Source organism: Heterocephalus glaber, unplaced genomic scaffold, assembly GCF_053883595.1.
Source record: "Heterocephalus glaber isolate CG9 unplaced genomic scaffold, H.glaber_assembly_v1.0 deba00001687, whole genome shotgun sequence".
Classification (NCBI taxonomy): Eukaryota; Metazoa; Chordata; class Mammalia; order Rodentia; family Bathyergidae; genus Heterocephalus; species Heterocephalus glaber.
The window spans coordinates 19,622,738-19,645,518 of record NW_028258412.1 but is presented as its reverse complement, the minus strand read 5'-3'; the positions used below and the strand labels follow the sequence as shown (position 1 = coordinate 19,645,518).

The window sequence follows — 22,781 nt, the reverse complement described above, 5'->3', positions numbered from 1 at the left end:
GGCATTGAGCAGGACTTCCCTATATAACTTTTTTTTTTTTTTGGTGCTGGGGATCGAACTCAAGTCCTTGCGCTTGCGCAGCAGGTGGGGAAACCACTGAGCTAAATATCCAGCCCACTTTTTTTTTTTTTTGTACCGGGGATCGAACTAGGGTCCTTGCGCTTTCGAGGCAGGCCACGAAACGACAGCTAAATCCCCGGCCCCTTCCCTACGTAACTTTGAATTTAGATTTTGAGATTGCTTGTACGGTATGCCCTCCTGTGCCCTGTTCAGCTGACAGAACTGCCTGTATTCTCTGTCTCCTTCAGCATTTGGTGTCTCCTTTCCATTTGCTTTTGTTCCCCTGAAGGAAACATACAGTGGCTTGAACTAAGAGGTCAGAAAATGGAGCTTGGTTTATCTGTGGCAGGTCAAGTACACTGTCCCGGGCTCTTCCTGGTGGTTGTGTGTATCTCCTGTGGGAGTAAATAAACTTGCCTCGCTGAAGGGTAACAGTTCTGTGCCTTCCCAGTGGAAACTGGGTTGTCTTTGTTGGTGTCATGTCCCGACCTAAGGCCAGGATCGTGGCCAGCGTTGCTCACATGCACAGGCCTCTGCTGCAATTCCTCTCCCTTCTTGTGCACAGCCAGTGTGAAGACTGAGTCGCACAGGACCCTGCAAGAGCGGAGCCAACTCCTATTTGTATCTGACTAGCAGGCCTTGCTGTACTTTGTTTGCAACCACCGAACAATAGGGATGCTGAGCTTATTCCTCTTTCCTTTGGGAAACAGACAGCGCTCACCGTCCACTGCTGACATTTTTAAGGAAAAGAAAGACAAATACTGGTGTTTATCTGGTTCGGTGGGAATTGTGGGTCACACTAGGGCTTGGGGCACCTGAAGTGGATTCAAATGGCCAAAAATGCAGCCTAGTTCATTACTGTGACATTTGAAATTGGCAGCGTTGGAATGGGAAAGAGGCTGTCCACATTTGCAAGGGGCGTTGAGTTCAGAGAGGGACAGATTTTCATGCCTGCGTAAAGTGAGTTTGATAGATGCAACTGAAATGTGAAATGTATTGGTATAGAATACTGTGTGTGGAATATATTTATATACCGCATAGCCACGTATACACTGTGCATGTTTGTATATACACAAGTAATGTATATGTCTGTACATACATACAAACATAGACACACATACCATACAAAGTCCGTTTTATTTTCTGTGGTGCTGGGGACTGAACCCAGAGCTTTGTGCATGCTAGGTAAGCACCAACCACTGAACTACACCCCCATTCCCTTTTTCTTTTGAGAGAGGACTTCACTCAAGTTCAAGTTTTTCTTTTGAGAGAGGACTTCACTCAAGTTAGTTGCTCATGCTGGCTTTGAAATTGCAATCCTCTTGCCTCAGCCTCCTGAGTAGCTGCGTGAGCTACACCCCAGCCCTCTGCAAGGATTTTTTTTAAGTACCAGGAATTGAACTCAGGACCTTGCGGTTTTGAGGCAGGCTGTAGAACCACTGAGCTAATTTCCCAGCCCCAAGGATTCATTTTTTTTTGTTTTTTGTTTTTTTGTGTTCTTTTTGGAGATGATATGTAACTCAGGCTGGCCTCCTGCCTCTGCCTCCTGAGTGTAGGGATCACAGGTGTGTGCCTCCGTGCCCAGCTTCTGCAGGGATTAAGGGCTTCGTTGTTGTGTGCTGCAGCAGAGAGGAGTTTAGATTGTGTTTTGTTGTTGTTGTTGTTGTTGTTTTGGTACCAGGGATCAGACTCTGGATGTTGTGCTTGCGAGGCAGGCACCGGAACCACTGAGCTAAATCCCTGGCCCAAAAGTATCTTCAATTAATGAGAGTGTTTTTTGTTTGTTTGTTTGTTTGTTTAGTACCAGTGATCTGGTCCTTGCACTTGCACAGCAGGTGGCAAAACCACCGAGCTAAATCCCTGGCCCTTGAATTTTGTTTTGAGAGTAGTGCTAAACCGTAGTAAGATGTGATCAGGGGAGTAACACGAATTTATCTATTTAAAAATATCCTCTGGCTGCACCTCTGGCAGGATTGCTGGAAGCAGTTCAGAGAGCTGAGTGATGGAGAGGCTTTGAAGTAGGGTAGCAGCAGTTTGTGGAAAGAGCTGTGGGAGGTAAGTTTCCCTCGCTGCTCCATCATCAGGGCAGAGATGCTGACCAAGGAGCCTGCACAAGGGGATGGTGATTTGCACAGTACCAACTATCTCCTACCGGGCAAAAGCTGCTTTTGCTACTTTTTTTTTTTTTTGCTTTTGTTAAAAAATTTTTTTTGAGACAGGATTTTGCTGTGTATTTCAAGCTAGGCTTGAATGCACAAATTGATCCTCCTGCCTCAGCTTCCCAAATGCTGGGATTACAGGCATTGAACTACCATGGCTGGCTTTTTCGATTTTTTTGTAGCTTCTTACTTTGAATACTTATCCCTATTGACTGACTCTCTTCATGGTTTATCTTTTTCCTGTAGAATATTACAGATTTAACTAGAAAAGATGAATATTTTTGTAATCTGCAGAAAATAGCAAATTCTAACATTTTCCTCAGAGGAACAGATAATTCTGCTAGAGTGTGAGGTAAGAAAGATATTCTGGGATCACTCCATATGTAGACAAGAAATTGAAATTAGACGTTGGACCCCTAGCCTAAACTTTCTGATTGCAGCAGCCTTGAGAAATAGTTCCTGAAATCACTGGCCTGCTGGCCTGTTTCCCCACATCCCTGGGGGAGGGAGATGGGCAGATAAAATGAAGTATTCAGCATCATTGTATTTTCCATTTGTCTCATCAGCATTTTAAAAAACTCACTTGACATAAGAAAATTCCCAGCCTCAAAGAGCAAAGCTTTTGCAGAATCTGTACTCATGAATCAGGGATTGATTTATTTATTTTTAAGCATTTTATTATTTTAGTTTTCTGCAGTACTGGGGATCAAACCCAGGGCCTCATGCATGCCAGGCCAGCGCTCCACCGAAGAGCTTCACCCCGCCCCAGTCAGGGCCTTAGGAGTTTGAACCCGAGCAGGTAGGCAGTTTGTTTTCCCTGTCTCCAGGCCCACTCAGCACAGGTCCTGAAGTGCTGATGGTGGGGTGTGTGTGTGTAAGTCTTTCCGTGGGATGGACGGGATCCACCTGAGCCACATTATGAGCTGAGATCCTTAACAAATATAGAGAATGCTAGTAGATGCCTGGGTCAGAGAGACTGGCAGGGACCCGCAGGATTGGCAGATGTTAGACTGAGCAAGAGAAAGAGGCTCACTTTCCTCCTCCCTGCCCCTTCTCAGAGTTGTTCACGGTTCATTTTATCTTTTGGCTGCACAGGGATTGAGCCCAAGGCTTCACACGTGCCAAACACACGCTTTCCCACTGAGAGGCACCCACAGCCTTCCTCAGTGCTTTTTATCATTATGCCCTTCAAAATTCAGTCAACAGCCCATTGATTTAGTCCCCACTGTATACACTGTGAGGACTGCAAATTTATCTCTTTTCTTCCTGTCTGAATCCGCTGTATTAATACCTAGTTCATAAACTCAAATGGAATCTTAAAGCTTTGCCTTTGCTCTCCTTTCAGGTATTATAGGTACATTTATGTTACAGTTTTTGTTTGTTTGGTTTGTGCTCTTGCTGCTTGTGCAGCAGGAGGCGAAACCACTGAGCTAAATCCCCGGCCCCTGGTTTGTGGATTAGGAATTAAGATTCCTATTGTGTCAGATGCCTGAGAAACTGCAATTTCTTTTTATTTTTTATTTTTTATTTTTTTGCAATTTCTTTTTTTGGTACCGGGGATCAAACTTGGGACCTTGTGCTTTCGAGGCAGGCACCGGAACCACTGGGCTAAATCCCCGGCCATGAAACTGCAATTTCTAATTATATGTTCTTTGAAATAATGTGGAGGCAGCCTGAGCGCCATGAAGAAGGTAAGGGTATGCATAGGCCGTGTAACTTAAAGGACACATGTCAAAATGGCCCACGTGAAACTAACATAATTATGCCTGAGAACTCTCGATGTTGTGTGCATCCACCTATAATGATAATCCTGACAACCGAAAACTAATGCTCATTAAGCCCTCCCTCTGTCCAGCCCGCATGCTAAATGCTGGTTTCCCCCTAAAATATCACTCTCATCGGTTTGCTCTTAATAACAGGATAGGTATAATTATAAGTTGCTATTGAAATAATGCAGTTTCTTTAATAAAGGGGTTAGGAGAGGACCACTGGCCTTATCTCCTGCTGATCTGATGGGTGGAGGTGCTGGTGCTGTTTACTGGGTCTCACTCACCTGCAGCTGCAGAAGCTACTTGGTGGGTGTCTTCCAGCCCTCGGCACGAAAGCGTTAGTTTTCAAAGTGAGCCAGGGTGAGAACTTAGAGACCATTTGACTTCCAAGTCCCGGTTTTGGTTAAAAGTTTGATTTCTTTGCTTTATTTCATCATCATCATTATTTTCCTTGGTACCGGGGCCTCATGCATGCTAACTAGGCAAGCTACACCCTCAGCCCAAGAATTTGATTTCTTCAATCTGCTTTGCGCAGTGGCGTACAGCAAAGCATTCAGCAAATGTGGCTCTGATTTTTTAACCAGATATCATCTAAATGGCCAATATACCTTTTCTTGTTGTCAGAGCCAGTTCATGATTGCTGAAAAAAAGTATACTAATATAAGCATTAGAGAAGTTATTATTATTTGCAGTATGGGAATTGAACCCAGGTCCTTTGCACTGAGTTGCATCCCCAGCCTGTTTTTATTTTGGGACAGGGTCTCACCAGGTCATTAAGTGCCCAAACTGGGCTCAAACTGTCGACCCCTGTCTCAGCCTCCTTGTTGCTGGGCTTACAGGTGTGTGCCATCACACCAGGCAAGAGAGACTCCCTTTTTTAGTAATTTATTTTTATAATTAAGTTTAAAAATTTATATATTATTTTAAAATTTTTAACTTACAAGATTTAAAAAATTATTTAGTTTTTCTTGTGGGGGGGGTTCCTGGGGATCTTTTTGTTTTTTTATTTTTGGTACCAGGGATTGAACTCGGGTGCTTGCACTTGCACAGCAGGTGGCAAAACCACTGAGCTAAATGCCCGGCCCAAAGATTTTTTTATTTTTTGGTACTGGGGATCGAATTTAGGACCTTGCACTTGTGAGGCAGGCGGTGGCAACACTGAGCTAAATCCCTGGCCCGAGAAAGATTTTTTTTTTTTTTTGTAACGGGGAATTGAACTTGGGTCCTCATGCTTGTGCAGCAGGCTAGGAAACCACTGAGCTAAATCCCCGGCCCCGGGATAATTTTTTTGAGACAGGGTCTCACCATGCAGTTCAGGCTATCCTTGAACTCACTATGTAGTCCAGGCGAGCCTCAAACTCAAGAGTGCTCCTCCTGCCTCAGCCTCCCAAGTGCTGGGATTACAGGGATCTATTGTTAATTTTTTAAGGGGGTACTGGGGATTGAACTCAGGAGCACTGTGCCACACCCACGTGTGCTGCATGCCCAGTCCTTTTTTATTATTTCCCCTCTTTAATTTCGAGTTAAGTCTCTAAATTGCCCGGGCTGGGCTTCATCCCGTGATCCTTCTGTCTCGGCCTCCCAAGTAGCTTGGATTACAGATGTGTGTCACCACTCTTCAACTTCCATTGCTATTCTGTTTGGTAATTGCATATTAATACCCCCTTCAGTACTGGGGCTTGAACCAGCTATTTATTTTTTGTGGTACTGGGGATTGAACCTAGAGCCTTTGCACTGAGCTACATGCTCAGGTCTTTTAAAAAACTTTTTCTTTTGAGATAGAGTCTTGCTAAATTGATAAGTTGCCCAAGTTGGGCTCAAACTTGTGATCTTCCTGGCTCAGCCTCCCAGAGCACTGGTATTATAGGTGTGCACCACCATGCCCAGCTCACTTTCCAGATTCTTACAAAATTCCTAAAGTAGCATACAGATAGGGAAAAGTTTCCTCTTCAGCTGCATAAATTGGGTAAGAAATTACTGTGTACTGGAAACAATAGCCATTTTATTCTGTCAAATAAGGGCCTACTGGGGCCAGTTGAAGAGAGCCCTTGCCAGCAGTGTCCGCCTCTTTCTGGCCCTGCGAGGCAGGAGGAGGCATCTTTGAGTCTCTGCTGATTCCACCCAGGCTTGAGATGTGAAACTGCAGATAGAGGAGCAACGGGCTCATCCTCAGGCTGCTCTTCCTTCCTTTCTAGTGACAGATATTAAGGAACTGCAGTACTATCCTGTGATAGCCCTTTGCTAGGGCCTTGAGGTCACTGAGGAAGAAACAGACATATTTCTGCCTTCATGGAACTTCGGTCTACCCTTTAACCCGGCGGTGGTATTAACTCTGTGATTGGAACAGCTTTCTATATCACCCGGGGAGGCATGGGGTGCATTGAGAAGGGATGATTGGGAATTTGTGGGGCCCCTGGGGAGAAGCACGTGCAAAGGCCACGTGGGACACATTTGAGGAAATTGGAGAGGCCATCAGAGCATGGGTCAGTGAGGGTCACATCTCATAGGACTCAGTTAAAATCTGTAACTTTATTGTAAGAATTTTCTTCCGACTAAAAACAAAGTTCCTAGTTCCAAAGGTGCAATGCTGCAGGTTGGTTCATGCTAAGCATTTTTTTTCCTGTGCTAATATTTTACATGTTAATTTATTTCCATCACTCAACAGTGCTGTGGGTTAAGTTAGTTTCTCAGCATGGCAGAAAACCCAGAAGCTATAATGGAAAAATCTGATAAATTTAACCACACAGAGATGAACTTCTGTAGGAATAAGTAGCACAGAGTAAAAATGGAAAAAAGTTAAGACATTTATTTGCCACACTTATAACAAAGGATAATTTTGTGTTTATGTCAAGAGCTCCTACCAATCATTAAGGAAAAAATTAATAAGAAATAGGTGATGACAAACTGACAGGAAAGGAAAAATAAGTGATCTAAAAGCATGAAAAAGTGATGGTTCTTACAAAGAAATGTAAATTGAAATGCTACCATTTTCCATTAGTCAGATAGTTAAAAAGTCTGATAATATATGTAATACTGGCAAAAGTGAGAGAAAATGGGATTTCCTACCCAATAGATGCCTTCTTCTGGAGGCAGTTTGGTAATACTTGTCAAAATGAAAAATTACATATCTAGGTAAAGCATTCTGTTTCTAGAAATTTGCATATATAAATGTGTGCAAAGATGATTGTCAAGGATGGGTTCTGCTTGCTTGCTCTTCCTTCCTTCCTTCCTTCCTTCCTGAGGATTGTTCCCAGGGCCTTTCTGCAAAGCTATATCCCCAGATGTTTTATAAAATTTGAGACAGGGTCTTATTAAGTCATGGTAGGCTGGAACTTGAGATCCTCCTGCTTCAGCCTCCCAGAATACTGGGATTATAGGCATGCACCACTACATATGGCTAGCCTGCATTATTTGTAGTAACAAACACCGAAGAATAACATAAATATCCTATAATGAGGATTAGATTATGGATAGTGCATTTGTACAGTAGAATATTGTGTAGCCATTGAGAAAGTGTAGTGATACACGAAGACCTTTTGGTTGTGGATCAGGAGAACCCTGTGTGTATGTGTATTGTTTCCCACAGGTGGGCATCAACTGAGAAGTGTGTGTGTGCACATACATAAGCTTATGTATGCATAAGATAGTCTTTTATTTTAACCCCAATACTAGGAATTGAACCCAGGGCTGCTGTACCACTATGCTACCTCCCCAGCCATGTAAAAAGATTTTGGGGGGCCACAAGGCCTCACTAAATTGCCCAGGCTGGTCTTGAACTTGGTGATCTTCCTGCTTCAGCTTCCTGTGTAGCTGGGATTACAGGTGTTTGCCACCACACCTGACCCCCACCTCCCCATACGGGGGATTGAAGCCAGGGCCTTGTGGCTAGGTAAGTGCTGTACTGCTGAGCTGCACTCCCTACCCTGACATTTCTTAGTTCTAGACACTGCTCTAAGCGCAGTTTCTGCTTCTTGGGAGTGAGGGGTGCTGGGGAGGGCTGGGAGTTGAATTTAACCTCATGCATGCTGTGCAGTGCAAGTCCTCTGTCTCTGAATTACACCCCCAGCCCCAGTGGTTACTTCTGATAAGTGCAGCTAAGCAGCTAAAGGGACCCAGGCAGGGAGAGTGTTTGAAATGCGGCAACTACTGCGATATTTGGGTTAGTGTAGACTAAGGATGGGGCGTGGTGGGAGAGAGCTACAGCAGGCAGTTCTTCACAGTCCAGGCAGAGGACACAAACATTTTCTCCCTTCTATAACGGATAATTGTAAGCTTAAGAATATTTTTGAAATGTTAAATACCCATCCTTATGATTTAAAAATAATTAGAATGTTATCGTAAGTACGAACAAGGTCCATACCTGCAAATCATAGAAGTAGGTAAATAGCAAAAGACAGAGGAAAGCAAAAGGTTGAAAGTTGAAAACCACCGGCAGCTGTGAGATCTAACGTAAGATGTCAGTGAGAATTGATTAAGTTCCCCAGTTAATGTCTGAGTCAGGTGGAATTTAAAAGAAAAAAATCTGTGTTCTACTTAGAAAAGATAAATCAACATACAAAGAATGACAAAGGATAAGTCAAATAAACATCAGTAAAAGAGAATTTGGTTGGAACAGATACCAGGCAAGATAGGATTCAAGATAAAGGGTATTAATGATTTATTGAATACTAGGTAATTTCAAATTGGTGAAAGGTGTGCTGTGTGGTGGAAAGTATGGTTAAGAATCTTTCTATGTGTTGAACAAGGTAACAACAAGCTAACAAACTATAATAGTTCTGAGGCTCTTTTGTGTGTGTTAATACAGTCTCACATCCTCTGAGCTTGGCACTATTATTATCCATGTTTTATAGATAAAAAGACAGGCAGAGAGATTAATTAACTTGCCCAAGAGATGTGGCAAACTGGACCTGCAAACAGTGGTTTGACTCTGTAATCCTATCTGCTTTGTTATCTGCTTTTCTTTTCTGTTTTTGTTTGTTTGTTTGTTTATTTGTTTGTTTTTTGAGGTAGGGTCTCACTATGTAGTTGTGAGTGCTGGAATTACAAGCATGTGCCACCATGCCTGCCATCTTCTGTTTTTACTTATGAGTATTTTGATTTGGGGCATTCTCTGTGGGTCCTGCTTAGACTGAAGGTGTGGTTTCTGTATAGCTTTATTTTTTAATTTGTTACCAGGGATTGGGCTGGAGGGCCCACTCATGCTGATCTTGTACCCCTGAGCCACACATCCAGCTCTGTGTTCTGGAGGATGCTGAAGGGATGCAGATTTAGACACTTGTCACTGTCGTTGGCTACTAGAAGCCTGTGTACTGTCGTAGATGTTGTACTGTACTATATTACGTGTTACACTGTAGATCAGATTAACTCACTTTACCCTCTCAACGGCCCTATAATGCAGGTGGTACTACTGTCTTCATTTTACAGATGAATTAACAGGTTAAACGAGTAGCCTGGGGTCGTGCGGCTGGGATTTAAACCAATGCAGTCTGGTACCAGAGTCCGTGTTCCCACATGATTTTTCACCCAATGGAGGATTGTCTTTTCTTTCTTTCTTTTTTTGTTTTTTAAGTACCATAAACTCAATATTCTGAGAGATTTGGTCTCCAGACCCATATTATATAATAATTAGTTTTTCCATGTTTTTTGTCCTGTAGAAGGCACGTGTGTCACTCAGCTTCCAGACTACCACACCATCTTAACCTAGTTGTTTGGCAGCCAAAACCAAGAGGATTGATGTTTTAATTAGCTTATGTGGGTGGACAGATTAGCTTATATGGATAATGTGTGAATTCCAGTATATTTTTTGAAAAATTATAAAGAGCTGGCAGCCTGGCATTGCTACTTTTGATTCCTTAGAACTATGGGCAGCTACGTGGGAACCACAAGTCAGAGAAGCTGCAGACAAGGTTTTTTTGTTTGTTTTTATTTTTTACATTGGATGATTGAAGTAACTGCGCAGAATACAAAAAGGATTGATACTGGATTAACAGATACAAAAAAATTGAGGTTGATGCTTCTCTGGGTGAAAATTCTGTCTTCATCTTTGACAAGCTCTCAGGGAGCAGAAAGCAAACTAAGATTTTATTCTTTTGATTTGAGTCTTGCAATGTTTCTTAAAGATAATCAGTTAATCAGAATATTTAGATTCCTCCCAAAGCACTAGTAAGATGCCATAGGAAAAATTAAAAATAAATTTCAGTTAATGGAAACAACAGAGATGTCAAAATCTGACTGCTTTGGGGGTGGGATTTTTGCATTTTCTGATTATTTATTGTCAGAGCAGTCTTTTATTTGTTATGATTGTTAGTGCTCTCTATCTGCCAGACACTTGGATGACCGGTCGTCAACTCCGACTTCACACGTGGTACCGGGTCTAACGTTTGATTTCCTCCCTCCCCACCTTTTCCACAGCTACCTGATACCTTCAACCCTCTAGTTGCTCTGGCCCCAAACGTAGGCATTGTTCTTGTTCCATTCTTCCTTTCCCATCCTCATATGTAATCCCTTAGCAAATCCTGTTGGCCACACCTGAAGTACTCCTCCTGGGGCTCCTTGTCACTCCTCCGGTTGCTGCCTGGGGTTCTTGGCATCATTTCCTATGGATTATCACAGTGACTTTCTGGCTGCTCTGTATGTTTCTTCTTTCTCTCACACTGTAGTCTGAAGGATCATTTAGTCAGATCGTGGTGCTTCTCTGTCTGAAACCCCCATGTCAAGAACACCAAGGCTGGGTTTTTGTGGAGTCCTCTGAGGTGCTACAAGATCTGTTCTTTCCTCTCGCTGGCTTCATCTCTTAACTGTCCCTCGTCTGCTCTTTGCCAGTGTTGTGTACTTGACCACATCAAACGTGGTCTCCCCTGTGCCTTTGATCTGGATCTGCCCTTTGCTTGGCACACTCCTCTTTCTCACATCTGTGTATTGCTCCTTCCGGTGCCTGATCAGATGTCACCTTACAGGGACAGGGTGTCGCTTGCTGGCAGAGTGTGGGCTTAGCACATGCAGGGCCCTCCCGCCTCTGCCTCCGCCTCACTGGCCCCACGCTTCCTATTCCCTCACCCTGCCTTGTTCCTCTTTGTAGCACTCAGTGCAGTCTGACATTTCATTTATTTGCCTGTTATTTTTTCATTTTCTGTCTCCTCCCCTTATAAAGAAAGCTTTCAAGGGGCAGAAACTTTGTTTAAACTGCAGTCCTCACCGCATAGATGCCCACGATGGGTGCTCAGTGTCTGCTGAATGGAATCTTTCTTTTATGATCTTGAGCAGTTCGTGTGTGTGTGTGTGTGTGTGTGTGTGTGTGTGTGTGTGTGTGTATGTATCTGTGTTTGTGTTTATGGGGCTAGGAATTAACCCCAGGGCTTTGCACTGAGCTATATCCCCTTTTGTTTTTATTTTTTATTTTGAGATAGGGTCTCGCTAAGTCACTAAGTTGTCCAGGTTAGGCTTGAATTTATGATTCTCCTACCTCAGCTTCCCAGAGTTCTGGGATGACAGTTGTGTGCCACCCGCCTTGGCTAGATAATTCTTTTCTTAAAAAGCCCTACTGAGGTGTAATTTATGTACCATACAGTTCACCCATTTAAAGTATACATTTCAGTGGTTTTAGTATACTCACATAAAGCAGTGCTCAGCTTAATTTCAAGACATTTAGTCACCTCAAAAAGAATTGTAACTGCTACCTCTCTCGCCCTCTTTTGCCAGTCCAGCCCTGAGCGAGCACTCCTCTACTTCTGCCTCTGTAGATTTGCCTTTCTGAACATTTTCTGTCAGTGCACTCATGCAGTGTGTGGCCTTTGGGGTCTGGCTTGTTTCACTGGGCACCATGTTTTCAAGGTTCATCTAGCTTATAGCAGTTTTCACCATCTCTTTTTTTTCTGATTACTAGTTTGTTATATGATTCTTGTTAATCTGTGTAGCTTTGTTTAAATGCTCCTTTTTTTCCCATGAGCCTAGGGATGCAGCCCATGGCCTCATGCTGGGCTATACCCTATCACTGGGCTATACCCCAGCCATCCATTCTGTTTACTCTTAAAATGAATTGAGAAGTACCATTTCCATTTTGCAGGTGAGGAATATGAGATGGACAGAGCTAAATAACCAGTGCAGGTCTCAGAGCTCCTAGGGGTGGAGCTCTGACGTGTTTCTGTCCCATTAGGGCCTCCTGACTGTAACCAACCCTGTTTCACTCTCCTGGTCCTTAGCACACAATTTGTGACAGCCTTTCACCCTTGCTTTTTTCTCTCCTCTGCTGTTGTAAAGCACTATAATTGGGCAAATATTTGTTGAGAAGTCTCTTAAAAGTCCATTTGGTTGACTCTACTTTTTTTTTTTTTTTTGGTACCAGGGCTACCAGGGATCGAACTCACGGCCTTGTACTTCTGCGGCAAGTGCAGTGTGCCACTGAGCTAAATCCCTGGCCCCGATTGACTCTGTGTTAACATTGACTTATGTGCCTGAGTGTATTTAAAAGCATTAATTAGCCTATAATAATTTGAAATTACTTTAGAAATTACTCTCTTACTATGAAACTTTGACTTTTTTTTTCTTTTTAGTTCTTTCATTGGTACATTTTAGGTATACAATTCGTTTACATTTATTGTTGGGTGTTTGTACCTGTACATGATATATCTTGGTTCTTACTTTTTTCCCCATTACCTGTATGCCCTTCACCCCCACCACCCTTCCCTATTTACATAGATTTCATTTCCATTTTTTTTTTCTTTTCTCATAGTTTTTCCTTTCCCCTTCCCTTCCCTTCACTCCTTCGTCTTTGGACCTTTTTTCCTATTTCAAATTATCAGTTATTCATTTTAATCATTTTAACCCTTGTTTACACTTTCAGTTTCTCACACTAGAGAAACTATTCGGTATTTACACATGTGTGTCCTATTTATTTCACTTGAGTATGGCCTCGATATGCATCCATTTAGCTATAAATGACTCTAGTTTCTCGTTCTTTATGGCTGAGTAGTACTCCATTTTATAAAACAACCACATCTTCTTTATCCAGTTTCCAGTTGATGGGCACTTGGGCTGTTTCCAAGCTTTAGCTATACAAACTGTGCTGCTATAAACATGGGTGCACATATATCGCTGTGGTATGATTCTTTTAATTCTTTTGGGAAGATACCCAGCAGGGGAATAGCTGGGTCTGACTTTTTTTTAAGACAGGATCTCACAATGTAGTTCAGGCTGGCCTTGGACTCACAACAATACCTCTGCCTCAGCCTCCCAAGTCCTGGCATGCTCTACCACACCCAGTGAAACTTGGTGACTTTTGAAATGGATGAAAGAGGTCTTGCTGGGAACTAGAAAGGACTCCTTTGAAGTAAATGTAATCCATGATGGACTTTGTCATTTGCAAGTTTTTTTGTTGTTGTTTTGGTTTGGTTTTTGAGACAAAGTCTCACTGTCCAGCCCAGGCTGGCCTCAATCCTCCTGCCTCAGCCTCTCAAATGCTGGGATTCTAGGGAAGTGCCACCATACCCAGCTTCATTTGTGTGTTTTGAAAAGCATTTTATTTGAAAGAATTTCAAATCACAAAAAATGCAAAGATCTCCCGTTTATTTTTTACTGATATTTACCAGTGACATTATACCATGTTTGCCTTATCTCTTTCTTTCTTTAATCATACATACATGCAAATATGTGTTGCAGTTTTTATACGTATATAATTTTTTTTTCCCAGACTATTTGAGATTAAGTTGTAGATAAGGTGCTTTACTTCTCCAAAATGTTTCAGTGCATAGTATTTCCGGGCCGGGGATTTAGCTCAGTGGTCCCAGCACCTACCTCGAAAGCGCAAGGTCCCGAGTTTGATCCCAGGTGTCAAAAAAAAAAAAAAAAGAAAAGAAAAGACAGAAGTGTATAGTATTTCCTAAAACAAAGATCCTGGGTCAAAGAACTACTGTATGTCATCAAAATTTACATTGTTCTGGGTGTGATGATGCAGGCATGTAGTCTTAGCTACTTGAGAGGCTGGGGCAGGAGGATTACGATGAGTTTGAGGCCAGCCTGGGTACGTAGTGTGTTCAAGGCCAGCCTGATCTACATAGTATGACCTTGTCTCAACAAAACAAAACAAACTTTATGACAGTATGTCATATGCCAGTATGTACTGCTGTCACATCCTTAGATCCCACTCAGAGTGGCTCAGTAATGTTCTTTATGGCAAAAGATAAAAACAGAAGCTGTTCTGTTTTTCATTCCTTTTTTCTGGTGTATGCTATTGTGCAACATCATGCAGTGTGTTACCTTTTGTGTCTTCTTGCTGGTCTTTAATCTGAATAGTCCTTTGCTCCCTCCATGCCATTCTTTCATGGTTATAACTCCCACTTTTGGTTTTTTTGAGACAGGGTCTTGCAGTATAGGTCAGGCTGGCCTCGAACTCATGGTGATCCTCCTGCCTCAGCCTCATGATTACTGGGATTACAGGCATGAACCACCACACCTGACTGGTTATGACATTTGTAAAGAGTGCAACATAGCAGTTAGTTTGTAAAATGTCACCTACTTTGGATTTGTCCGATACTCCTCATAATTATGTTTAAGTAATGCATTTCTTACAGGAACATCACAGAAATGACACTGCGTTGTTCTTGGTGCATGGTATCAGGAGGCCCACAGTGTCGTATTAATCTGTAACTGTGTTGTGAACTTTCATGAATTGGTTAAGGTAATATTGTTCAGAGTTTTCCACCATGAAGTTCATTAGTGAGTGTGTGTGTGTCCATGTGTCTTGCTGGGAACTAAACTCAGGGAGCCCTGAGCTACACCTGTAATCCCAGGTATTAGGGAGGCTGAGGCAAGAGGATCGAAAGTTCAAGGCCAGCCTGAGTAATTTAGTAAGCCCCTCTCCGTAAAAAGGGTGGGGCGACGGGGGTTGCCTCAGTGGTAGATCTCTTGCCTAGCATGTGTAAGGCCCTGGGTTCAGTCTCTAGTGCCGCTACAAAAAACAAACAAACAAAAACAGAAAACAAGTATATTCTCATTACTGTGTGAACATCACCACCATCCATCCTGGAATGTTTTCATCTTCCCTAATTAAAACTCTATACTTATAAAACATAAACTCTCTGTCTCTATGAATGTCACTACTCTAGGTACCTCATATAAATGGAAATATACAGTATTTGTTCTCTCTTTTTTTGGTACCAGGACCGAACTTGGGACCTTGCGCTTGAAAGGCAGGTGGTGGAACCGCTGAGCTAAATCCCTGGCCCGTCTTATGATTGGCTTATTTCACTTAGCTTTTAAATATCCTTCCACCTTTCAACTTCGTGTTGTTTTGTTTTTGTTTTTGCTACTAGGGATTGATTGAACCCAGGACCTTCTCACTGAGCTACATCCCCAGACCTTTTTCTTATTTTTTATTTTGAGACAGGATCTTGCTAAGTGACTGAGTTACCCACGTTGGCCTTGAACTTGCAGTCTTCCTGCTTCAGCCTCCCAGAGTCTTGGGATTACAGATGTGGGCCACTATGCCTGGGTCACCTTTGTAAAATTTTTTTGGTTTTTGAGGCACGGTCTCACTATGCAGTTCAGGCTGTCCTTGAACTCACTATGTAGCTGAGACTGGCTTTGAATTTACAGTGATCCTCCTGCCTCAGCCTTCAAAGTGCTGGGATTATAGGTGTGCGCCACTGTGCCTGGCTCTGGCTCACCTTTTAGCTCTTATAAGTAATGCTGCTATGAACATGGTATCAAATACCTTTTTAATCTTTCTTTTCAGTTGTTTTGGGTATATACTCAAGTAGAATTTCTGAATCAGGGTGTATCTGTGTGTAAATTTTTGAGGGACGTGAGTTTTAAAAAATTATCTGTCTAGCTTCTGGGTTTCTTGTTTTATTCATGGGTTATAAAGTGTTAATATCACTGTTTATTGTGAGCTACCAGTTGATTCTACTTTGGCCAGTGGGAGGCCTTTCAAGTTGGCTCCTGCAGCCCTTTTGACATGTCCTTTTGGAATGCTTTCTACCATGGCACAGTAAGATGTTCTACGCTCATCTTCTTTTTTTATTGCCACAGTCCTGGAATCAGCCATTTTGCCGGAGAAGTGCGGTTCCTCTTATTGCAGAAAGGTAGTTAGAGACTAGAAAAGGGTGTTGATTGCACTGATTGCTACTGGGGTGTCATTGCTCCCAAGCTTTTGCAGAAGAGAGCTAGGAAGTATATGCATGCATACAGAGGATGCGTTCTGTCTGTCTCTCTTGTGCTGGGGATTGAACCCGGGCCTCACACATGCTAAGCATATGTTCCGACACTGAGCTACACGCCTAACCCCCTTTCAGTCTCTCAATGGCCCCTCCCGAAGATTACAGTGATAGATTCAATTTCAGTTGAATGCTTACTCTAGCTTCCTCTGATCCGTCATGAGAAGACCCTGGTGCCTTCTGTAGTTTTACTTAGTAAGTAGCTTATGTTTTGCTTGCTTTACAGTCTCCTTCCACGTGCCCAGTGTCATGACCTCACAGACTGCCTTTGGGCCTCGCCCCACCCGTGCGGTGTGTGAATAGCCCCGGCCCCTGTCCCACTGACTTTGGCTCTGTCCCCCTCCTGCCTTAGCAGCACCCTAGACCCCTCCCGTGAAAAGGTGGGGAAGGGGGCACCCCTACAGAGGAGGGAGGAGGACAAGAAAGGCCTTGTCCTCAGCCCCTCCGTGCCTAGCCCCCAGCTCTTGTGGCCTGGAGAGATGCGTTGCCAGAGTCCTTTGTTTCTCATTGCTCTTGCTCTTTCTTTTAAAGATGGTTTCACCCAAACATCACTGGAGTGGAGGCAGAAAATCTACTGTTGACCAGAGGAGTTGATGGCAGTTTTTTGGCGAGGCCCAGTAAAAGTAACCCCGGAGACTTCACACTTTCAGTTAGGTAAGTTGGAAATGAAGGAGAGAGGAGGGAACCCCAGAGGGCCCCAGGTAGGAAAGAGTGAAGCCACAGTTGGCCAACCTCCTGCCCCTGCTGGGAGCTGCCCAGTGTGGGCCTTGTGGTGCCTGGCCCGCGCATGGGCCTCGTGCAGTCTCCCACAGTGAGAGGCTTGGGACATTGGCACTCTTCTGGCTGGCACCCTTCACCTGGGTGGAACTGGGCATGAGTTGCCTGGATCGTACATGACCTGGGGCCCTCCGGTGCTGGTCCTGGATCCATACATCTTGAACCAAGTTCCTGCATTTTTCCTTTCCCTGCTGTTGATTTCTTCATGGGAAAAAGACTTTGTAAGGGTCACTTTCCTTTGTCAAGAAATAAAACATGACTGAGGAAGTTGTGGTCCCCTTTGTTCCCCTGCCCAGTCCCATTTCCCTCCCTCTCTCCCCAGAGGAAACCACCATCCCAAAGTTGGCATAGGTCCTTCCTGAACATGTTTTTTTACGTGACTGTGTTTGTACACTGTAGTTGGCTTGCGTGCTTTTAAAGTTCACATAAATGGTTCTGTAATGTGTGTAACATTTTACAACTTAAAACATTATTTGAGTCCTGTGCTTTACAGATACATATGACTGTTCATCTTAGAAACTATTTAGTAGTCAAGTGGCATGAACATTCCAGTTTATCTTTTGGTGATGGACGTTGGGTTGTTTTTAATTTTTATGAACAGTGTAGTGAACATCCTGTTATATATTTCTTTGGGCAGATGTTTGGAGGGTTTTTGTAGAAGTTGATTTCCTGTTATATACTCACTTTCCTTATACTAGCTCATTCTACAAGCTAGCACCGAACTGGTTTATGAATTGACTTTTAAAATCATTGTTTTAAAGTAAAGAGATAAGTAAGACATGTTCTCGGGAATTTATGTAAGGCTCTTTGAGACTCAGGAAGTCCCTTTTGGCATAGATTAGTTTTTTGAGAAGTCCCTGTCATTGGCTTTTACTTCCGTTTTACTATAAGGAGTGGGTAGCCGTTGTCACAAGTCCTCTGGGCTTCTAACCTAACATGGTGAAATTCTCACTCCGGGTGTGAGTAGAGATTATAGAATAGATGATGACAAGAGCAAATGTTGCTGAGGACTGAGTATATCGACATTGTGAACTCTACACATCTTATTTTATTTAATAAGTACCACTGTTAACAGGGCAGGAAGCTGAGGCACAGAGATTAAATTGGTAAACTAGTCTCATAGTTGGTAAGCAGCAGAGCCAGGACCATGGGACTAGCTTTTCTTTATTTTTTTTCTCCTTTTTTTCCCCTATTTTGAGAAATTTCAGAGAAAAGTTGAAGGATGGATACAGTAAATACCCATAATCTCTTCAGTTGTTAACATTTTGCCATGTTTGCTTTTTCTCTTTTTCATTGTGTGTTTATGTGTGTCATACACATTTTTTTGCCAGACATGGTGGTACATACCTGTTATCCTAGCACTCAGGAGGTGGAGGCACAAGGATCAGCCTGAACCACATGAGGCCTATCTCAAAAAAATACCACAACTATGTACATATATAGTATATGCATTTTTCCCCAAACCATTTGAAAAGAAATAGCAAATAACAATGACATTTATTTTTACCTCTAAGTACTTAAGTGTGTGTCTCCTATGAGCAAGGATATTCTGTATAACCACACAATATATTATTATATATGAGATTTTACTTTGTTATTTAGTGTTGCTAGGGAGTGAAAGGAGATTTTAAAAATATTGATTAGATAGTATTATATATAATAGATAATCCATATTAAAATTTCCCTTATTAGCTGGAGATGGTGGTGCATGCTTGTATTCCCAGTACCCTGGGAAGCTGAGGCAGGAGAATTGCAAGTTCGAGTCCAGCCTGGGTAACTTAGTGAGACCTTGTGGCTGAGTGCAAAGGCTCTGAATTCCATCCCCACTAATAAAATAAAAAATATTCCTCATTGGGCCAGGGATTTAGCTCAGTGGTTCCACTACCTGCCTCGCAAGTGCAAGGTCCCAAGTTTGATACCCAGTACCAAAAAAAAATTCCTCATTATTTTAACGGTGTTTTTTTACATCTTTACTTTTAATATATTTACTTACTTTTGGAGTGCTGGGGTTGAAACCAGAGCCTCACTTGCTAGGCAAGCACTCTACCACTAAACTATATCCCTAGCCCAAAATTTGTGGGGCTTTTTTCAAGTCTTTTTGAGACAAGGTTTTTCTGTGTAACTCAGCCTGGCCTTGAACTTGATATATCTCAGCATGGCCTTGAACTTGTGATGCTTCTGCCTCAGCCTTCTGAGTCTGGCTCCTTGCCCCACATTTTCATATGTTTAATCAACACATATATAACTGCACATATTTATGGGGACTAAAACTCCAAACTCAACCAGGTGTGGTGGTGCATATAGGTAATTTTAGCACTTTGGAAACTGAGGCAGGAGGAACATGGGTTGAAAGCCACCCTGGGTCCATCGTGAGCTCAAGACCAGCCTGGACTACATAGGGAGACCCTGTCTCAAAATATAGAAAAAAAAGGGGCCGAGAATTTAGCTCAGTGACATTTCACCTGCCTCACAAGTGCAATATCCTGAGTTTGATCTCCAGTACCAAAATTAAAAAACCAAACCAAAACAAAAAGCCAGAAAAAAACCCTAAACCCAACCAAATAAAAACCCTTCAGATGCCTAGAAAGCCAGCTAAAGAAGATCATTCAGTGCATTTAATTTTTATGTTTCTACTCTCCTTTAATCTTAGAACAGCCCCCTCCCATGGCCTTTTTAACTTAAGTTTTAGTTTTTGGATTTTGGGCATTGCTATTTAGGCGTTATTTCATAGTTTGTCCCCAAACTAGATTTGCTGGTTGTTTCCTCATTTTTAGATTAAAAAAAATTTTTTTTAAACCAGTTGTAAACTATGGTTTATTTTAAAGGAAGAAGCTAAAACAGGAAAGAGAAATCTTTATACTTACATATTCACAAAGGAGAACATTTTATGTTTAAAATACTTTTGCATTCGTAGTATCTTTGCCCAACTAATTTCTATTTTGGACTTCACTAGAATTACATTTTACTCATTTGTCTAGAACACTGAGAATAAGATGTAGTCTTCAGTTTTAAGCAGAAGATTTAAATATTTTTGACAAGCATAGTACATCGTCGAGGTTGGCCATCTCATTGTTTTACATCAGAAGCCACTTAAAATGTGTTTGCCCTATCCTTTGGTCATATTCAGTTTACTCCCTTGGTAAAGGTGTTGCTGAATTTTTGCATTTATGAAGTTATAGTTTTCTTTTTGTAATTAATAAGTGAGAAGATAGTTTATAAAGTGTAAATTTCTTTTTCCCTAACATGTTTTTATGCAGTATTTTTTGCATTTGTTGGTGAATTTTACCTGAGTAAAAATTATCTTGGCAATTGGAAATTTACTAATTGTTCTTTCTTTTCTTTTTTTTTTTTTTTTGGTTTTTTTGAGACAGGGTCTCACTATGTAGTTCAGGCTGGCCTTGAACCCACTATGTATGTAGTCCAAGCTGGCCTCAAATTCACAGTGATCATCTTGCCTTACCCCTCCAACCCTCAGTGCTGGGATTATAGGCATGTGCCACCACGCCCAGCTTCTAATTGCTATTTCTTCTACATTTATTAACATTCATCTGTAAAGAGATGCTCTAACCAGTCCCTGTTCCTTCTAATCACCCCCTTTTCCCCCTAATCACCCCCTTTTCCCCTAAGCTGGAGTCTGAATCCAGGGCTTTATGCATGCTGGACCAGTGCTGTATGTACCCCTGAGCTACACTCCCAGCCCTATCCCCTTTTTTGAGTATTAATATAGATGGCTTTTTCTCTTCTTTTTATCAGATGTGTTTATCAGATTCATTGCCATCATTATTCTTTTTGATCAAATTGCCCCAGATTTGGTGAGTGTGATGCCTTTAGTTTTTTGACATTTCTCTAGTAGTCTTTGAACACTTCCTTGTTGTCTGACTGTATGAGACGATTCAGATGAGTCTTAGAGTTTTTCTTTTCCAGGCTGGGAGTCCCCCATTTCTCTAGAAGGGCCCTTGACTCTTCTAGTGGGGTATGGTATTCAGAAATCAAGGTCTAGGTGCGAGGTGTGTTTATTCTCCCAGCTGTCTTTGCTTCTAGGCTCCTACAGTGAGTGGACAGAGCTGGGAAATAAATATTTATGTATTTAAAACCAAGTGTTCTTACTGATAGTTCTAGTTCAATCCAGCTTCCTCTTCTTCTCCCATTACACATTTGTACTTCCTGTGTCCAGGAGAGCTGTTGTTTTCAACAGCATCAATGTGTGACCTCATTTGCTCAGTCCTAAAATTAAAACTTTTAGAATTACTATAGTACTGTCTTTTCTTTTCTTTTTTTTTTTTTGGTACCGGGGATCAAACTTGGTACCTTGTGCTTGCAAGTCAGGTTCCGGAACCACTGAGCTAAATCCCCAGCCCCTGGTCTTTTCTAATTATAAACCTACTGTATAAAGTTTAAGATTTCTTTAGAATCTTAATCATAGAGTAAGGGTATAGTATTTGTACTGTCTTCAAAAGTTACCAGAATTCATTTTTTGGATAGGTATGAAGTTACACAGTTTCATTTCTTTTCATTTATATTCAGGGTTTTTTTTGTCTTTATTGATTTAATTTTTATTTATTGAGCACATGAAACATGTATAGGATTTAAAATTCAAAACTGGCTGAGCATGGTGGCAGATAGCTGTAATCCCAGCACTCAGGAGGCTGAAGGGGGAAAATCACCGCCCTGGGCTACATAGTGAGTTCAAGGTCAGTTTGAACTACATAGTGAGAGGCCCTCTTTCAAAAAAAAAAAAAGATCAAAATTCAAAACTGTACTAAAAGGCATAGTCTGAGAAATCTCATTCTTTTTTTTTGGTACCAGGGATCTCTTATCCTTACTCCTTGCACAATATCTCCACTCCTAGAGACATTAATTTCTACTAATTTTTTGTTTATCTTTTTTTTGGTTTGTTTTTGGAGACAGGATCTCACTATGTAGTTCAAGGCAATCCTCCTGCATCAGCCTCCCAAGAGCTGGGATTACAGGGATGCATCACCACTCCTGGCCCTTGTATTTCTTTTTGTTTAAAAAAAAAGCAAATTTGTATTTTTCTTACTATTTTTCCTCTGATTGTGACTGTATTTAAATTTATTTTTTTCTGATACACAAAAAACAAAAATTATACATACTACTGGGGTACCATGTGATGTTTATTTTCCTTTTATTTTTGTATTTGAAATAGAATACTAGATATATTTCTTTCCTTGGAGTTGAGCACACATGCACATAGAGTCGGACCCTTGTGGGTCTCTCCAGCAGGGTGTGAAGCTTCCTGGATTTTCACAGCTCCACTAATTGAGCACTCTCAAGCTTTTCATTTTATCCCATCAAATGAGAAATGGTATCGCAAGTGAATTTTAATATTCAGTTATTATTGAAGTTCTAAGTTTTCAATTCTAAGGCCATTTGTACATCTTTTCTGTGAACTGTCTTAGAACCAATGCTTTTTGTTGTTGTTTTTCTTTTTTGCGGGGGGTATTGGCAGTTGCACTCAGGACCTTGTTCTTGCAAGGCAGGTGCAGTGCCACTGAGCTAATCCCCAGCCCCCCCAGTTGTTTTTTTTTTTTTCATACTGGGGATTGAACTCGGGACCTTGTGCTTGGTAGGCGGGCGCCGGAACCACTGAGCTAAATCCCCAGCCCTGTTTTTTTTAATGGTGTTGGAGAGCAAACCCAGGGCCCCACACATGCTAGGCAAGTGCTCTGCCACTGAGCCACAACTCCCAGCTCCAGAACCAGTGCTTTAACAGCTCTCTAAACATTGCCTCTAAGTGTTTTCTTTTTCTTTGTCCAGTGCTGGGGAATCGAACCTAGGGCCTCATT

General features: G+C 42.0%; 1 protein-coding gene across 4 annotated transcripts in view; it reads left to right on the top strand.

Annotated features, from left to right (window-relative positions):
- Ptpn11 (protein tyrosine phosphatase non-receptor type 11) overlaps window positions 1–22,781 on the top strand; it is a 92,098-nt gene that overhangs the window by 5,704 nt on the left and 63,613 nt on the right. For all 4 annotated transcript variants that reach the window (XM_087198465.1, XM_004843764.4, XM_087198463.1 and 1 more), the window contains exon 2: window positions 16,729–16,851. In XM_087198465.1, the coding sequence (XP_087054591.1) occupies window positions 16,729–16,851 (123 nt within the window). The remainder of the gene's footprint in view (window positions 1–16,728; window positions 16,852–22,781) is intronic.